Source organism: Barbus barbus (genome assembly GCF_936440315.1).
Source record: "Barbus barbus genome assembly, chromosome: 47".
NCBI classification, from domain to species: domain Eukaryota; kingdom Metazoa; phylum Chordata; class Actinopteri; order Cypriniformes; family Cyprinidae; genus Barbus; species Barbus barbus.
Window position 1 is genome coordinate 24,038,025 of NC_136725.1, and position 19,540 is coordinate 24,057,564.

A 19,540-nucleotide genomic window follows, 5' to 3' on the forward strand; every position below is an offset into this window, starting at 1 on the left:
TGGACAAGTGGTGGCGCTAAAGAGTTTGAGTTAGAGACTCCAAATTTGCTGTGGTTTCTATTGGCACTATCATCTATCAGTGTGCCAAATTTTACAACTTTCCCGCAATCGGTTCTATGGGCTGCCATTGACTTTCGGCGGAAGAATAAGAACGCTAACAATAGCAATAGGTGCCTGCACCTTCGGTGCTTGACCCCTAACAAATAAATAAATTATTTGTTTGTTGTTTTGTTAGTATTTATACATAATTTTATTTTATATTGGACTTGCAAAAATAAAAATGAATGAATATATGAATTAAATTAATATTTTTGTATAGTGACATTATTTTCATGGCAGTTTCCCTTTCTCATTAGTGTAATGCAAATCAACCAAAGAAATAAATAAATAATAATAATAATACATTTTGTATTGTTTTGTATTTATACATTATCTAATTTTCATTTTAATTTTTCAATTTTTTTGTAAATAAATTATTTAAATTACATTATTTAAATAAAATAAAAAATGAGCAGTTTAATTGACATGGAAATAATGTCCTAGTGGTCCTCTATCAGTTTTCATTATGTTTATGTAAATTGAATTTCTTTCTTTTTTTATCTTTAATTTTGGGCTGTAATGTGACGTGTTTGTGAGATTCATAGGTTCATTTCAGGCAGACACACAGCAGACGGGTCAAAGGTCACGCGTCTGTGTTTCTCTCTGCCTCGTCTGATCACATGCACATAAACGCTCCATCCATCAGCACATTGATTTCCCTGTCCATCGACGTATCTACCCGTCTGAGGCTTCATTGTCTCACCTTTTCTACATCCAGATGTGTCTGAGGCATAGAGCTGCACGATTAATTGTTAAAAGATCACGATTTAGATTCAAACACCCATGTGATCCCATTTTTAATTGACAACGATTTGCTTGTGTCTTTTAAACCTTTGAAAAAAAATCATACTGGTACATTGAGATCTGTGTTCACGCTGCCGCTGACAGAGAGAGCAGACAGTTAGCATGTTTAGGTAAGAAACAGCTTCACAAACAGTCTTTTCAACTACACTGTATTATTTCTGTCTTACAGTCATTCATATGATCACAGAAATACTGGAATGAAAGTTTATAGTTCAGATATAAACACTGATGTCTATGGTAGCGATCAAACGTTTGAATAACGTTTGTGTCGATTGCATCGTTTCTCCACTAGGGGGGCGACAAGTGACTGTTAAAAAATGTATATGTCCTTGAATCATTCATTCAAGAGATTTGTTCAAAAACGCTGATTCATCCAGTAATGAAACAAGTGAAGTGTTTATGAGTCATTGAATCATTCATGCAAACCACATTTTCATGAATTGGTGTATTAAATATATTACATTTTAAAAACATATATATTAAAATGTTTATTATACCATGGTCTGTCTGAATACTGGATTCTGATTGGCTGGCAGGTATGCAGTAAAACCGTTTAATGCACAGGTTTCATATTAATGCACTGCTTTAATTGATGCACACTAACCCACACACATAAACTTGTTGCCAATGCTTCCCTGCGATTTGTATTATTAAAATAGCCTAGATACTAGATAAAATACCTGTCAATTTTACCCATTCGGACAAATATTGTGCTGCAAAGAACAATACTAGTTTTAACTTGTCTATAACTTGGCAAATGATCATGGAATAAGCGGGATAATCAACGGTTTGCCGTGCATTTAAAATCCTTTAATGCACGGAAAACTATTGATTATCCCTTACATAATTCATTCAAAATAGTGTGCGGCAATAATATTTTGTCGCACATTTTGTTTAGTTCAGAATCATGGGAGAATCATGATCTCTATTTGAGATTTTAAAAAATTGTGATTCTCAATTTATCCAGAATCGTGCAGCTCTAGTACTTTGGTGTCTTTTCATTCATGCAATTTCACTCAACTTCCTTCTTCAGTAGAAAGTGCAGGAAAGAAAGCAGCAGCACCGAAGCGTTTGATGGAAATGCAGCTCTCTCGATATGCAGATACGCTGGAGTCTCCGGCCCCGTCGGGGCTCCTGGAGTCAGTGCGGGTGTGATTTAGGGCCGTAGCGCATGCTACATTTAGCGGGCGGCTCTTCTCTAATAGCGTCCAGCTCTCAGAGTGCAACTTATTTCTCGTGTCTACGTGTCAGATGGGAAGCTGCGAGTGCTTTTGACTCATTGACTCCAGGACTGTTTATTAGCTTAAAACATCCATCCCGCTGGCTCGTTAGTCCTAATGAAGCACTAAAACGTGGCTGACGGATAGCGACGTTTGCTCCTGCATCGTTTGTCTGCAGGAAGAGTCCAGGAGAGGCTAAAAGTGACACCAAATGGAGAAGAATCGTCCGTGGCTGCCCTCATCGCTCATGTCTTTGTTGGCTTGTTTGATTTTGTTCAATCCGATTGTGTTGAATTTGATTTCCATCCCTCACCCTCCATCCCTCCCTCTCTCCTGAAGGTTCCTTATATCAGAAGTCCTCCGAACCCACAGACAAGAGCAGTTTTCTGCCACATCCATGTGAGTCCTTCATTTCATTGATTTCTGTTTGCATGCATCTCCAAACCTTCCTCAGTTCCTCCTTATTCTTTTTCTCTTTTTATACCATCTCATCTTCCTTCTCAAGAGTCTGAAAAAACAGCTTCAACTAGTCTAAGATTGTCTAGTCTCTAAACTGACTTAGACCAAAAGTTTCTCCAAATCTTGATTCAAACCCAAAAACCCTTCTAAAACCAGCTAAACAGACCAGACTAGACCGTCTAAGGTGGTTTGGTCACATAGCCTGGTCTGTTTTGCTGGTTTTAGAAGGGTTTTGGGCTTGTATCTAAGCTTGGGTGACCAGCTTAACCAGCTTAGAACAGCTGAGACCAGCAAAACATACCAGAAAATGTAACCAAAACTAGACAGTCTAAGGTGATTTGACAGTCTTATCTAGATTAGATGGTCACCTAGGCTTAAAACCAGAAAACAAACCAGACTGGGTGACCAAACTAGAATACATGTCTAAATCATTATACTGTCTAGTCTACAATCATTCAGTCACCCAGTCGGATCTGTTTTGCTGGTTTTAGAAGGGTTTTGGATTTGCATCAAGCCTGGGAGAACATTTAAACCAGCTGAGACCAGTAAAATACGTGACCAAAACACCTTAGACTTTCCAGGTTTGTTCACATGGTCTGATCTTTTTAGCTGGTTTTAGAAGGAGTTTGGGATTGTATCAAGCCTGGGAGACCATCTAAACCAGCAAAACCCACTTAGACTGTCTAGTGTAATGTAGTTTTCTCATCCATTCTCTTTAATGCTTTTAGAGGGGTTTTGTACTTGTCTCAAGCCTGGGATAAAAGTTCAGACCAGTAAACCACTTTAGACTGTCTACTGTATGGTGCTTTGTTCCGTTTAGCTGGTTTTAGACTATTCTTGTGCTTGTATCAAGCCTGGGAGAATAGCTTAGACCAGATAAACTCAGAAAACCACCGTAGACTGGTTTAAGCTGCACACAGCTGTTTATTTACAAAATTAACCCTTCATACCAAACATTTAAAGTGATAATCCACCCAAAAATGAAATTCTGTCATAATTTTCTCACCCTCATGTCATTCCAAACACAAACGTCTCAGTGTTTTTGTTCATGCACTGAAAGTCAGTGATCTTCAAAATATGTTTCCTCTATAAAGTCATACGGGTTTAAAGGAATGTTTGAAACAAAAATGTTCATTTCTGAGTGATCTGTTGCTTCGAAGTACGGAAACAGACAGTATAGAGGCTAAATAGACGGCTTCATCGGGTGCACGCACCTGGTCCGAAGTTAACTTCGGTCTGTATTTGTTTATCATTCTGGCTAGTGGCGCCTGCTACAAATGCAGTTAACCCTCTAAGCGCCAAAGTCGCAAAATTGCAACAAGACGTCATACTTCATGAAATAGACTGTAGTTCCTAATATGGTGTAATATCTCATTTGTTTTCCCTACCACTAAATGGCAGACATGTACTACTTCGATTCTAGACCAAATTTTTTTGAGGAAATAGCAGAGCAAGTGAGCTATCGTGTCATTGATGCGGAAGCAGTTCAATTCATAGCGTTTTTGAGAGAAAATCGTCAAATGGCTAGTAAAAAGTTGTACCGTGAGGATGTGTTGCAAATGTTCTTCGCCGATTCTGACTCTGAAGGGGAATATTTGCCTTTTGGAAATGACAATCAGCCGTCTAATGGTCACGCTTCTCCCGGTACATCTTTGTTTGCGCAATGGTGCCGCCACGCAAGGCGAGAGTATTCACCAAGGTTACCCCTTGGCTGAAAAATATTCAAGTTGTGTGGTGGTTTAGGGAAATACCTGTAAATGCGCATCTCTGACGGAGAGACACAAAGCAGTTTAAAGCAGAGTCCTGTACGGGTCCTGTTTGGTAAACATGCACCAGCAGTACTTTACAGAACACTGACCCGTTATCCCACAGCACCACTCATTTAATTCTGAGGCCTACCAGACCAGAACCGTTTGACATAAAGACCGAGAGTTGCGACCCGAACCGGATCCGCATTAATCTACAACATCAGGAAGGCAAACTTATTCATTTTCTCATGTAACACAAGCAATCAAACCAACATTAGGCAAGTTGGTGCTTTGAAGAAAAGCAGACATGAAACATGATAAAAAAAAGATGAGAACGCACCTTTCTGTAAACAATACAAAACTTGCCCTAGCATCTTGTGATCACTGCCAAACATTCGAACAAATAAATATGCATAGGCTAAATCACATCATACACACGCTCATAATTATTCATAAATAAAGAAAATAACACATTCGAATGTGAGCCTTTAAATAGGCCTACAATTGCCGTTATTATTGAATTTCATTAGTCCCAGTAATGATTTATGCGCGGATGTTCATGGAAAAGTGCTCAGGACAGGACAGCTACAATATCATGATTATGGTTAAATAAGAAAAAAGACATATAACCAAATTAGGCTACGTTTAGTTTCATATTAAATATCTCAACACACCATTAGATATGACATTAAGCGCAACTTGTGTAGATTTATTTAGTAAAAAGGCTTGCTTCCTTTGGTGTATATTTGTATACTTTTACCATCTATCAATCTCAGCATGGGTTCATTTTGTCACTAAACGTTTGCCTCAATTATGGTTAAATTATGTCTTTCTTTGGCCTTCGCTCTGGAAGTGATCTTTTGACTGCTAAACTTTAAAAACTAAACTATATAAAAACTAAATAAAAATGTGTTCACAAAATAAAAACTAAACTAAAACTAACAAAAATATTAATAAAAACTAAACTGAATTTCATAACAAATTTGAAAACAATATTAAAATAAAACAAATAAAAAAATTCAAAACTATAATAACCTTGGTATTCACAAAGCACAAACAAATGATCTTTTGGACCCTTTGCCCAACAGGGATGGGGGTGGCTCTCTGAAGATCGGCCAGATTGTGTGGTTTGTTCTGATCGCGTGCTCAAAGGCCCGCCGGCCGGCAGACAGTACAGGTGCGGTGCGGTGTGTGGGGTCGGTCTGTGCGCTGTGCCATGCAATGAGAGCTACCATACTCTCAACAACTATAGACTGTCACATAGATACCTGATTGGGCAGATAGCTGGTCAACTGATCAAAAAATAGGCACATGTATTTTACTATGGCACAGTAATATAGGAATAATTTACTACTTTCTCCTGTTTTACTGTTGATTTCCTGTTTTCCTGATCATTTGGAATGAGGATAAAAAGACATGCAAATAAGTTCAAACATCCATTCAATATCTATTATTTCCTGAATATTACTGATGAACTGATCAAAAAGTAGGCTACTGTTCACATGCGTTTTACTACTATATAGTATAGTAATATAGTAATAATTTAGTGCTTTCTCCTGTTTATTGTTGGTTTCCTCTTTTCTGATAATTTGGAATGAGTATATTTCATCTAATTCATAAATTAGATGAGTATATTTACACCCCACATAAACTTTCGGTCATGCCAAACATTTTTCTAATTTACAGTAGATCTCTATCTTTAAGCGCTTTCAAGCCACAAGCTTTTGAAATCTTGATATCAAAATCCAGCATTTTGTCCAAAAAAACAAAACTGGCGCCTAAAGGGTTAAAGTTAAAGTGATGAGTAATGAAGCTGGTCTCAGGTGTTTCCCATACATTTATTTATTTGTGGCTTTGTTGAATAAACATGAGCACGTACTGCACGTTTAAAAATCAAAACGATGCGCGGGTGTTTTTATAACTGTATTTCTGAAGGAAGACTCAATGTCATTTTCATTTCATCTTGCATGTTATATGCCTGATAAAGCAGCGTCTGTAAGCTCAGCACTGCTTTGTGTACAGCCACTACCGGGGAAACCTCTATTTCTCCCGCTTTAAAGCACCTCCTGCTGGCAGAGAATGAATTTGCATTTTCAATAAGTCCGTCTGATTTACACAACAAACTTATTTTGCTTGTTATCAAAAATGATCTGCTCTAGAGGGACTTAGCTGTTGTTATTTAATCTATTTGGATGTCTATCAGAAGTTAAGTTAGGGCCACAAAAGAGTGCATGCGCAGTAACGTTTGTTTATGTTGTTGCCATTGAAACCGTCTATAAGGTGAGGTTAAAGAACCGAGGTAAATGGAAAAATTGAAAGAACCGAATTAGGTTAAAACTCGATTTGCTAAAAAACCATTACGCCTATGGAGAGTCCCCATAAACCACAAAAACCAACGTGTGTGTGTGAGAGAGAGAGAGAGAGAGAGAGAGAGAGAGTGTGTGAGAAAGTGTGTGGATTTGTGTGTCTGTGTGTGTTTGGCTCTTCTCTGGTCCTGAAGCCCTGGGCATCTCTTTCACACATGGCTGCTGTGATCGCCGGCTGAGGAAATGTGTCTGTCTCTCGGCCGTCTCTCCAGCGTAACCGCTCAATAATGCTTTTTATTTCCACCCTGTTTTCCTCTCTCTGTCTCTCGCTCTCTACCGCTCTACCTACAGTCCCTCATGTTCAAAGAAACGTATTAATCTCAGCGATACATTTTAATGCTTGCCCCGCTGAGTGTGCCGCTTTATCATCAAAGTGCGAGCACCGGACGGGAGAGTTGAACGCTCAGATGATATCGGAGGACTTTCATCACTCGGCTCTATTCTCCGAGTCCGTACGGGCTGGAATATGAGCGGCTTTACTCTCCTGTAGAGAGTCATTATTTACCCTGATATCTTCGTTAAGGATAGAGGACGTAATGGTGGAAGTTTATGAATAATACAGAAGAGAAATGAGGGAGTATCCATGTCCACTGAGCAGGAACAAAAAATAATACTCCAAACAAAATAAATTTACTCCAAAAGCAACACTACTTACTTTATTTAAAGAAGAATGTTTCTTTAATACGAGTGTATTTTCTCTTACTGCACTTGTAGATTCACTTAGAAGTTAAAAATAAGTGACATAATAAGTGAGAAATCTGCTGGTGCAGCGAGACAAAACTGACTTATTCAAGAAATGTCAAAAACAAGTCTTAATATTTGCTAATATTTAATAGTTGCTTCTGAAAGAAACCTACTTGTTTTTAGGACATTTAGATAAAACTTAAGACAAAAATTTAACTTATTGTAAAGAAGTTGTTATAGCATTTACTCTAAATACTCAAAAAGAAAAAAAAAACTATATATATATATATATATATATATATATATATATATATATTTGATTTTGTCCCAAATATCATGAGTTTAAATGTGATTTTCAACAGTTCAGTAAATAAGAAGTTGATATTGTGTTATATTTTCAACAAAATATTGTGTGTTTTTGAATCGAATGAACCTGCTGGCAGTTTTAGTTTCTTATTTAGAGTATCATTTCATTAAAAATAATAATAAAAACATAAAGGGATAGTTCACCCAAAACATATTTATTCACCCTCATGTCGTTTCAAACCTTTCTTTTGTGGAACATAAAAGGTATTTGAAGATTGTTGATAATAAAGCTGTTTTGGTTACCAATGAGTTTCATTGTATGAACAAAAAATACTGAGATGCTTCTCAAATCATCTTCTTTTCTGTTCCTTAGTTTATGTTAGGCCATTGTAGTCTAAATGTGTGTGTAATGAATTTTATGATATTTCTTTTTAAAATATTTATTTCTAAAGCTACAATTTGAGCACCGTCTACTTGATACTTTCTCATTTAACACAAAAATAGCTTTAAATAATCTTTTGTGGGTATTTTCAGTCAAATTTATTTTGCGATTAAGTAGATTAATTAATCGACGACACATGTAATTAATTAGATTCAAATTTTTAATCGACTGACAGCCCTAATATATATATGTATATCACAGTGTTAATACATTATTATACTATTATTATATTACATTTTGTTATATTATATACCAATAATATGAAATTAATATTATATGTATTTAATATATAATATTTAAATGTTGTTTGTTATATTTTTATTTATTTATATGTATTTAAAATACTATCTATATATATATATATATATATATATATATATATATATATATATATATATATATATATATATATATATATATTCTTCAGTTAGTTGCCAAGGAAACATTTCTCATTTTAATTTATCCTTTAAGCAGTCAGGCGACTGACCAGAAATAGATTTGAGCATCATGGAGCAAAATCGTGGAAGTTTATGAATAATACAGAAACCCTTCAGTTTGAAGAGAAATGAGGGCGTATCCGTGTCGCCCGGCTGACCAGGAATAGATCTGTGCGTTTGCTGGCCGGTCAGCGCTCTCGCAATTCAATTAAATTCATATTGCTTTATTGCCATGACATACTTGGGTACATATTGCCAAAGCATTGTACATAGCAGCATAAAAAAACAAAAATACATATAATATATATCCATAAATAAACACATGTAAAAAAATAAATACATGTAAAATACATGCATATATATATATATATATATATATATATATATATATATATATATATATATATATATATATATATATGTATATGTATAAACATTAATGGTACTACTAATGCAGATGTGTTCACTCTGTACTTCTTAGTTTGTGGCATTTATAAATATGTTGTGCTACCAAAGAGGAAGCAGGTCCTTCAGCGAGTAATATTCTTAATTTGTCATTTTCATGAAGTGACTGGAACTCAGGAATAATCTGCTGTATTTGACTGTACAGTGCGTCTCTTAAGGACGTGTATTTGTCACAGTGGAGGAGAAAGTGTTCCTCCGTCTCAACTGATCCAGATCTACATTCGTTACAGATTCGCTCTTCTTTAGGTAACCACGTCTTTCTATGTGGTCCTCTTTCTATGGCCAGCTGGTGGTCACTCAGTCTGTACTTCATCAGTAAATGTCTGTGAGTTATATTCCTGACTGAGATCAGATAATCAGCCAGACTGTACTCTCTGTTGAGTTTCAGATAGCATTGGAGACCACTTTGGTCTTTGGTTTGTTCTTTCCAGTGTCTCCGTCTCTTCATTCATCATTTCTTTGATTCTTCCAGGTTTTTCAGGGTTGGTGATATTGAGTGCTTTGTTAGTCAGATCTGACACCAATACACAAAGATGACTTTTTTGGGCACTAATTTTTTGTGTTTTTAGTGCTTTAAGATGAAGAGAATCTTCAGAACTAGAGTTTAAGTGGATCCAGAACTTTAAAACTCTTTTTTTTTTTAATGATTAGATTTATGGGGAGACGACCTAACTCCGCTCTGCAGGCGTTATTAGGTGTGTTTCTGTGCACATGAAGGATGCTTCTGCAGAACTCTACATGCAGAGCTTCTAAAGGGTGTTTGTGCCAATCTTTATTGCTGTAGTTACTCGTTGGGCCCCAGATCTCGCTTCCATACAGGGCAATAGGCAGTATGACAGCATGCTGAAGTGTGGTGTTGTTTAAAGTAAATATATGTTTATGTTCTAGATATGTTTTTTTTTTCTGAAATATCATAATCTTAGTTTTTTGGATGTTGATTTCTAGGGTCCAATCAAGGCAGTATTTAGTTAAAATGTCAAGGTTGTTCTGGAGACCTTCTGGTGTTTTAGATAGAATTAGCAAGTCGTCTGCATACAGTAAATATTTGACTTCTGTGTCGAATAATTGTAGTCCTGGACTGTCTGATTGGTCCAGTAGATCTGTCAGTTCATTGATATATATATTAAATAAAGTCGGGCTGAGGCAGCAGCCCTGTCTCACTCCTCGCTGTTGAGAAAAATAGTTTGTCCTTTGCTGTCCAATGTTTACTGCACATTTATTTTGGTTATACATGTTTTTAATTAAGTCATATATTTTACCCCCAATGCCACTTTGAATGATTTTATAAAACAATCCATTATGCCAAATGGAGTCAAAAGCCTTATTAAAATCTATGAAGCATGCAAATATTTTTCCCTTTATTTAGGTGTACATGTTGATTTATTAATGTGTGTAGTGTGTGAATATGGTCAGTGGTTCGATGTTTATAGAGGAAGCCAATTTGAGATTTGCTGATGACATTGTGCTGCTTTAAGAAAGATGAAATCCGAGAGTTGATTATAGAGCAAAATTACTTGTTACACATATCCCTCTGTAGTTATTAGGATCGGTTTTGTCTCCACTTTTAAAGATAGGAGAGATGAGTCCTGTGTTCCAGACCTCAGGAAAAATGCCTGAACTCAAAATGAAATTAAGTTTGAGTAGTACAATCTGAAGTTTAGGAGAGCTGTTTTTAAGCATCTCGTTTTTTATGTTGTCAGGGCCACAGGATTTCTTACATTTGAGGGATTTCAGTTTTCAACTAAGTTCTTGTTGGATTATTGGATAATCAAGTGGATTTTGGTTGTTTTTGATACATGATTCAAGAGCTACTCACTCTCTCTCTCTCTCTCTCTCTCTCTCTCTCTCTCTCTCTGTCTGTCTCTCTCTCTCTCTCTCTCTCTCTCTGTAGTGTTTGAGATGCGGGTGCCAGCGTGTGAGAACGCTGGGCCGCCTCTGGGTTTAGAGTCTGGCAGATAATCAAAGGCCGTTAGCCAGTGTGTCTCCGTCCCACAGGCTCTTTTAGATCACACAGATCGATAGGATCAGTTCCTCTCACGCTTACGACCGTAAGAAAACAGGTCCACTTCACCATCCTCCTCTTCCAGGACTTTGTTTAGAGCGAATCTTCAGGCAGAAAAACTGAAAATTATCATTCATTCATTCACACTCATATTGCTCCAAACCCATAGACCTCCCTTCTTCCACAAAAGGAGTTGTTTATTGTTGTTTTTTAAATCTTGACAGTATGAAACAGTCTATGTTCATTATATGGACTGTGAACTTCCTGCTGAGCATCTGTTTTTGTGAAGAAAGTTTGGGTCACTTATAATTCGGGAACGTGCCAATTCTGTCCAAATTTGTAATGAGAAGTGCTTGTAAACAGGCTGTTATCCTCAAAAGAGAAAACAAATACAAGTAAATATCTCAGCATCATATCAAATATCAGGAACCGCACTCCAGTGGTTTGAGTCTTACCTCTCAGATAGGTCCTTCAAGGTATCTTGGAGAGGTGAGGTGTCCAAGTCGCAACAGCTTACTACCGGGGTGCCTCAGGGCTCAGTTCTTGGACCACTTCTCTTCTCTGTCTACATGGCATCGCTAGGTTCTGTCATTCAGAAACATGACTTTTCATATCACTGCTATGCTGATGACACTCACCTCTACCTCTCATTCCATCCTGATGATCCAACGATAGACATTTCTTGCTGGATGAAGGACCATCACCTTCAACTCAATCTTGCCCAGACAGAACTGCTTGTGGTTCCATCAAACCTATCATTTCATCACAATTTCACCTTCCAGTTAGGCACATCAACTATAACTCCTTCAAAAACAGCCAGAAACCTTGGAGTTATGATTGATGATCAGCTGACTTTCTCAGACCACATTGCTAAAACTGCCCGGTCCTGCAGATTTGCTTTATTCAACATCAAGAAGATCAGGCCCTTTCTTTCGTAACATGCTTCACATCTCCTTGTTCAAGCTCTTGTTCTGTCCAGGCTGGACTATTGCAATGCTCTCTTGGCAGGTCTTCCAGACAGTTCTATCAAACCTTTACAATTAATCCAGAACGCGTCAGCCAGATAATTTTTTAATGAGCCAAAAAGAACGCACGTCACGCCTCTGTTTATCAATTTGCACTGGCTACCAATAGCTGCTCGCATAAAATTCAAGGCATTAATGTTTGCCTACAAAACCACCACTGGCTCTGCACCCCTTTACCTAAATTCATTACTTCAGACTTGTGTGCCTCTAGAAGCTTGCGTTCTTCAAGTAAACGTCGCTTTATTGTTATTATAGAGGCATGAAATCACTTTCACAGACTTTTACATTAAATGTTCCCTCCTGGTGGAATGACCTGCTCAACTCAATCCCAGCAGCTGAGTCCTTAGCCATCTTCAGTAATCGGCTAAAAACACATCTCTTCCATCTTTATTTGACCTTCTAACTCCTGCACTCTATTCTAATTCTATTCTTAGAAGACATTAAATGCACTCTATTCATTTACTAATGCTTGTTTTCTTAAAAAAAAAAAAAATACCTAACACTAGCTTGCTCTATTCTTTTTCTATTATATCGGTTTTCTTTTTATTTATTATATAATTTTTTTTAAGAAAAACCTTGCTACGTGTACTGCGCTAAGCTAACTGAGACTTGTTATAGCACTTGCATATCATTGCTCTTTTGTTGATTTTGATTGCCTCCATTGTCATCATTTGTAAGTCGCTTTGGATAAAAGCATCTGCTAAATGACTATTTTAAAGTAAATATTAGCATTGTAATTTTACTGTTGTGTTCTAAAATAAAATTATTGTTGCAATTATTTTTCTTAAATACTTTTATTTCACAGTTAAATATTGCAATAGTAATATTCCTTATTTTGTTTATTAAATACTTGTAGACAAATATTTGTATATAACATTATATAATATAATAATCAATATTAGTAGTAGTAGTACTAATAATAAAAATAATAATATTATACTATATATTTTTTGTAATTCTTTTAAATACTTTTTTATAATTGCTTTTTATTTCACAGTAAATTATCACAATAGTGATTTCTTACTGTTTAATATTTTATTTAATAATAATAATTGTTGTTATTTTTCTTACATACTAAACTTTACAGTGAAATATTACAATAGTAACAATAGTAATATTTTAATATTTCTTATTTTGTATTATTTTAATTATTATTTTGTCTTATCTTTATACTACTACTACTAATAATAATAATAATAATAATGTTATTGTTTTTTTAATACTTGCTTTTTATTTCACAGTGAAATATCACAATAATAATATTTTTTGTTTTTAATATTTTATTTAGTAATAATATTTAGACAAAGAATTGTTCTTTTTAAATACATGCTTTTTAAAATAGTAATAATTTAATATTTCTTGTTTTAAAAATCTTTATATAATAGTAATAATAATAATTTATAATCACATTGATATATAATCATAAAGTTTTTAGTCAAACAAACAAGCACAGCAAACCTGGAGCTTTTTTTTTTTTTTTTTCTTCTTTTTTTTTGAATTGCACTTTAAATCATAACTAAAATTAAAATTAAAGGCAATTAAAGGAATAAAATCGCAGTTGGATTTGTTCCCCAGCTCTCAGAGCGCACGTGTTCAGATGTAAAGCTCTTTGTGTTTTCAGACCTGTGTTGCAGACGGTGGAGAGGAGCCGCAGGTCAGAGCGTCTGCTTTTAGAGGGCAGCGTTCACATTAGTGAGATTAATTTGTAATGTCACAGTGATTAAACTCGACGAGGGGCCATGCGGCGCTGATCGTGACATTGATTGCTGCTACCTTTAAAAGTGCAGCAGCTGCAGGCATGTAAACACACTGTGTCAAGCCACACACACACACGCATGTTTAATCAAAGGAAGGCCACTGACATGAGAAGTCAGGTTCAGTTCAAGTATATATATATACAGGGCTTGACATTAAGCATTCTCATGTGGAATGTTCTCACGAAGGACAAGTAAATAGAGTATTAAAGTTACTTGCCCGGAGAGAAAAAAAATATTAATTGAGTTATACATATAATTATTTATTGTGGTTATACAAAACAAATTTAGTTTATTTAGTTAGATTTTTCTTTTTAAATAAAATAATGAAAAAAATAATAAAGTGTGATTATACTGTTATATTTTAACATAAAAAGGTAGTATTAATTACAAATACAATTATTTTATGTTAAACTTATATGTTAAACTTTTATAAAAAATAAAAAAATAAAATGCTAATATTTACTTATTTTCAAACTTAAATATTTAATTTAAGTTTGAAAATTTAGTTTTTTAAATACATATAAATAAATAGATATTTATATATAATATATTATATATTTATATATAAATAATAAAGCTATTTATTTATATGTATTTAAAATACTATATATATAACCTTATTAAAAAAATCTAACACACACGCACACACACACATATATATATATATATATATATATATATATATATATATATATATATATATATATATATATATATATATATATATATATATATATATATATATATATATATATATATATATATATATATATATATATATAAAATTTTATTTCAGTTAATGTTTTTAACCTGATCAACCCTGTTGTTTATTACGGTTTCTTTGTAATTATTTGTGAAATTTGTTAGCAGGTGTTTTTATTTATTTTTTATTTTTTTCAAAGTAAATCCTTCACCAAATTTCTCCTTGTCTTATTTTAAGTTAAAAATAAAGAGTTCAAATATCTAAAAATCTTTAAAATAAGTAGGTCCACTTTGAAAGCAACGCTGCATCAGATATTAAGACTTCTTTCTGACATTTCCTAAATATAAGTCAGTTTTGTCTCACTGCACCGGTAGATTTCTCACTTATTGTGTCCCTTATTTTAATATTTTTATACTTGAAGTGAAGAAAAAAAAAATTGGTGCAGTAAGACGAAAAACACTTGTATTAAAGAAACGCTCCTCTTTAAAAAAAAATATGTAGTGTTGCTTTTCAAGTAAATTTATTTAGTTTGAAGTATTATATTTATGCATTTTACTGGAAAGCAAGTCTAATAGATTTTTATAATAATTGTTGCCATGCATCTCTTGATGGTTTGATCCTAATGAATCAATGAGATGTTAAAAGCAAACAGAAAATGCACACACACATGTGAATAGTCCAGAAATAGTGTTCAGTATGCAGTTCTGGTGTAATGTGTCGGCTGCATGCATTGATGGCTGACAGCGCCCTCTGCTGCTGCATGAGAATCACAGCTCTGTTTCAGTGCATCTGTGCCAGTGCTTCGGCTCTCAGAGTTCAATGCGAGCACAAACCAGAGAATTAGGAGCATGCATTGGTTTAAGTGCTCAGTCTGGAGGGCATCTGTATTGATGCAGGAATCAATGGCTGACATCTTTATATTACAGCCGTTTCCACACTCGTCACTTCTCTGACAGGAAATTGCATTTTTCACAATTATCGGCGGGACAAAGGGACTGTTTCTATGGAAATGAGGGCAGAGCATTGCTTCTAATGACGGCTTGTCAAACGCTGCATAGGCCAGTTTCAGTTCCACATAATCACTGGGACGTTTTCAAGACAGAAAGAGCCGAGGGTGGAAAAAGATGTGAGGAGTGACGGCATGAACTGATGAAATACTGATTTCTAGATGTGATCCGTAATGAAGGCCGGATCGATCTGCAGCACATGCTCTCATAGACTCACATTCATCCGCTTTAGAAACACACAGATCTGATGCTGCATCTGTTTCAGTGCTGTTTATTCCTCTGTAATGTGTCTCATAGCACCACTTATCTTTCTCATCTTCTATATTTATTGGACTTATAGTATATGCAACTTGTAATGTTTCTGTGCGGTGTGACAAACCATATATTATGATAAGAGTCATTTTACATCATTTTTGCTCATTTTCATTTTGTTTAAATCCTACTATATAGTGGGAATTTAACACACACACATACACACAAAAAAAAAAAAAAAAAAAATAATATATATATATACACACACACACACCTTGTGTTATTATGTTATTATAAATTAGTAGCATTATTTCTTTTTTTAAAATTTCCAGCAAAAATAAACATGATTTATTTGTTGAATAATAATAATAATAATTTGGTGAATTTCCAGTAATAATAATTATACTAATACTACTACTAATAATAATAATAATTTACTTTAATATTAATAAATTGTTTATTTGACTTTCCAGCAGATATACAAATATAAATGTAGTTTGTACAAATAATAAAAAAATAAATAAATATAATAATTTTATTTTGTTGAATTTCCAGCAAATGTAAATGTAGCAAGTAATTTTCCAACTAATTTAAATGTTATTCATACAGCAAAATACTTGGTATTTCCTTCTTGATTACTTTCTTTTACGGTTATTTGGATCTTGGTGGGCAGAAGACATGATGATTCATGTGTGATTCATATCAAATTAATGAATCAGTCAGACTTCAGTGCGAAAGCTTCACATAATGAAAGACTAGAGTTCAAATCTAAAGACTCAAAACAGTCATAGTAATATTATAAAGCAGATTCAGAAGCTGTTGTAAATGATCTGATGTTTTTGTAGATGATCTGATCCATTAGCAGATGTGGATCTAAACGGTTCAGTTTGTGTTTGATATTCAAACCATTTTATTAATCAATGTCTTTGCTGCTGACCTTCAATGATCGAATTCAAACATACACAACATTCCCCAACACGGCCGTACAGTAATGAAGTCTTGAGTTATTAATATCAGTGAGGATGGATATTGGAGCGCAGCTGTAATAAAAGTGCTGTAACTCTGTGTGTGTGTGTCTGCAGCGGCGCCCAGCACAGACGACGTGGCCCTGTACGTGGGCATCGTCATCGCCGTCATCATGTGTTTGGTCATTTCCGTCATCGTGGCGCTGTTCGTGTACCGGAAGAACCACCGAGACTTCGACTCGGACATCATGGACTCATCGGCGCTCAACGGAGGATTCCAGCCGGTCAACATCAAGACGGCGCGCACAGGTACGAGACGGGATCTCACTCAGTAATGCTTTATTATAAGGAACAATCCTCACTGCTAAATATCTGCTTATTAGCATGCATATTACTAGCATATTGGCTGTTTATAAAGCACATATTAATGTCTTATTCTTCTTGACCGTATTTTAGATCTCATAATCCACTATTAATAAGCAGCAAATGAGAAGTTTATTGAGGGAAAGTGTTTAGTTTATAGTGAATATGTGTTCTCTAAGTAGTCATCCAACTAGTCAATTTATTATTATTGTTGTTGTTAGTCAAATTATATTTATATTTCTAGAACTGTAGTTTTCATAAAAAAATTAAAATAAATTGACAATAAAAATAATCTAAGTAGTCACTGAACTAGTCAATTTATTATTATTAATATTATTATGTAAATTTTTCATAGAATAGTACTGTTTACAAAAAATAATAATTTTATCAATAATAATAAAAATTTAAATACAATCTTTTAATACTTTTTTCATCAGGGATGTATTAAATTGATCAAAAGTGACAGTAAAGACATTTATAATGTTACAAAGATTTCTATTTCAAATAAATGCTGTTCTTTTGAACTTTTTATTCATCTGTGAATCCTGAAAAATAAAATGCATCACAGTTTCCACAAAAATATTGAGCAGCACAACTGTGTTCAACATTGATAATAATCAGAAATGTTTCCTGAGCAGTAAATCAGTATATTATTATGATTCCTGAAGATCATGTGACACTGAAGACTGGAGTAATGATGCTGAAAATACAGCTTTGATCACAGAAATACATTACAGTTTAACACATATTCACATAGAAAACAGCTGTTTTAAATTGTAATAATATTTCATATTTTTACTGTTTTTACAGAATTTTTTATCAAATATTTCCAGCCAAAAAATGGTACTGAATGGTAGTATATGTGCTTCCTTTATCATCCCAGTGACATTGACACATAAAGAGAAATATAAATTCACTGACAAAAGAGGCTTGAGATTGAATGGTGGTTATATGATATTTTTAATAGCTACTAGTCAATAAATTAGACTGGTTTCAGTCCAACAACCCCAGTTAATTATATCTACATCTATACATTTCTGGTTGGGGTCTGGTGAACCGAATCTACTCATCTGACCAACCCACTGGCTACTAGTTATTGAAATCACGAGTAGTCGCAGCACGCCGTGGTCTTCTGTCACAGAGCTGATGGCGTTTGTGTTTGTGTGTCAGTGTAATGATGGAGGACGCTCGTGATTCAGAAAGCCTGTCACCTCGATGTCAAGGCAATCCGCACGTTATCATGACGCTGTAATTATCTGCGTCTGTCTGGCATATCGAGTGTTAATTACCCATCAGCCGAGGTAACGTGAGCGAGAGCGGCGGGGAAATTAGGCTGGAGAGATTTCCAGCTGCAAAACACATCAGCGTCGACACACACACTATATATTGGCCAAGAGACAAAGTACAGCAGTGATCCGTTATGAAAACCCAGTAATTACTTATACGACTTATTTTTATACATTGAAACTATTAGAGCTAAAATGTTTCTTTTGGTTAATAAATTAATACTTTAACAGCACATCTGTAAATTTACAGTTCTATGATGCTGGTTAATGATCACATGACATGCAGGTAAACAAATTAAATATTTCTATATCTTTATTATTAATTACTTTATTTTTACATATTATTAGTAGTATTTTTTTTATTTGATAATTTGATTAATTTAAAACTCTAATGCGCCCATACTTTAAAAAAAAAAACTAAAAACCTAATTTAAAGGAAAAATGTTCTTATTCCAGGGTTATAATAGTTAACTAAAACTAAAACCGTAAAAAAAGAAGAAAAAAAGTATAATAATAAAAAATAAAAATAAAACGCTTAAAGAAATGTATACTTATTTTATTTCAGTTAGTTACCAAAGGAACATTTTTATTTAGTATTAATCTGATGTACTACAATAAATAAAAAATAAACTATAATAAAATAATAATGAAATTAAAATGACATATTTTTTAAAAATGGCAAAGCAGTCAAAATTACTGGAACTTTTACTCGCTGTACTGTAAAACTCACTGTAACATTACAATAAAAAAATAAGAAAAACTAATTAAACTGAAAAAATAACTTTTATTAATTCTGTTTTAGTTAGTTGCCAAAGTGTGTGTGTATATATATATATATATATATATATATATATATATATATATATATATATATATAGTACATTTAAAGTAGCAGTAACTTGATGCACTAAAATAAGTAAAACTGAAATAATAATAATAATGATAATAATAGAAACGCAAAACAACAAAATTACTATTACTAAAATTCAAATGAAAACATAAAATACAAAATAATAATGAAAAAATTTTATAATAGTATCTGAAAGATTCCAAAGTAACACCGTTATCTTCTGAGGAACAGAAAAGATTGTCCATATAATAAAAGGGAATGGAGTCCAATGTTGTTTAGACATAAATGTTCTTCAATAAT

At 34.0% G+C, this 19,540-nt stretch overlaps 1 protein-coding gene across 2 annotated transcripts in view; it reads left to right on the plus strand.

Moving 5' to 3' along the window:
• Positions 1-19,540, plus strand: part of LOC306865668 (netrin receptor UNC5C-like) — a 217,004-nt gene that overhangs the window by 171,108 nt on the left and 26,356 nt on the right. Inside the window, exons 8-9 of one of the 2 annotated variants that reach the window (XM_079410411.1) lie at positions 2,463-2,522; positions 16,859-17,050. In XM_079410411.1, coding sequence (XP_079266537.1) covers positions 2,463-2,522; positions 16,859-17,050 — 252 coding nt within the window. The remainder of the gene's footprint in view (positions 1-2,462; positions 2,523-16,858; positions 17,051-19,540) is intronic. The other variant, XM_079410412.1, reaches the window with a different exon arrangement.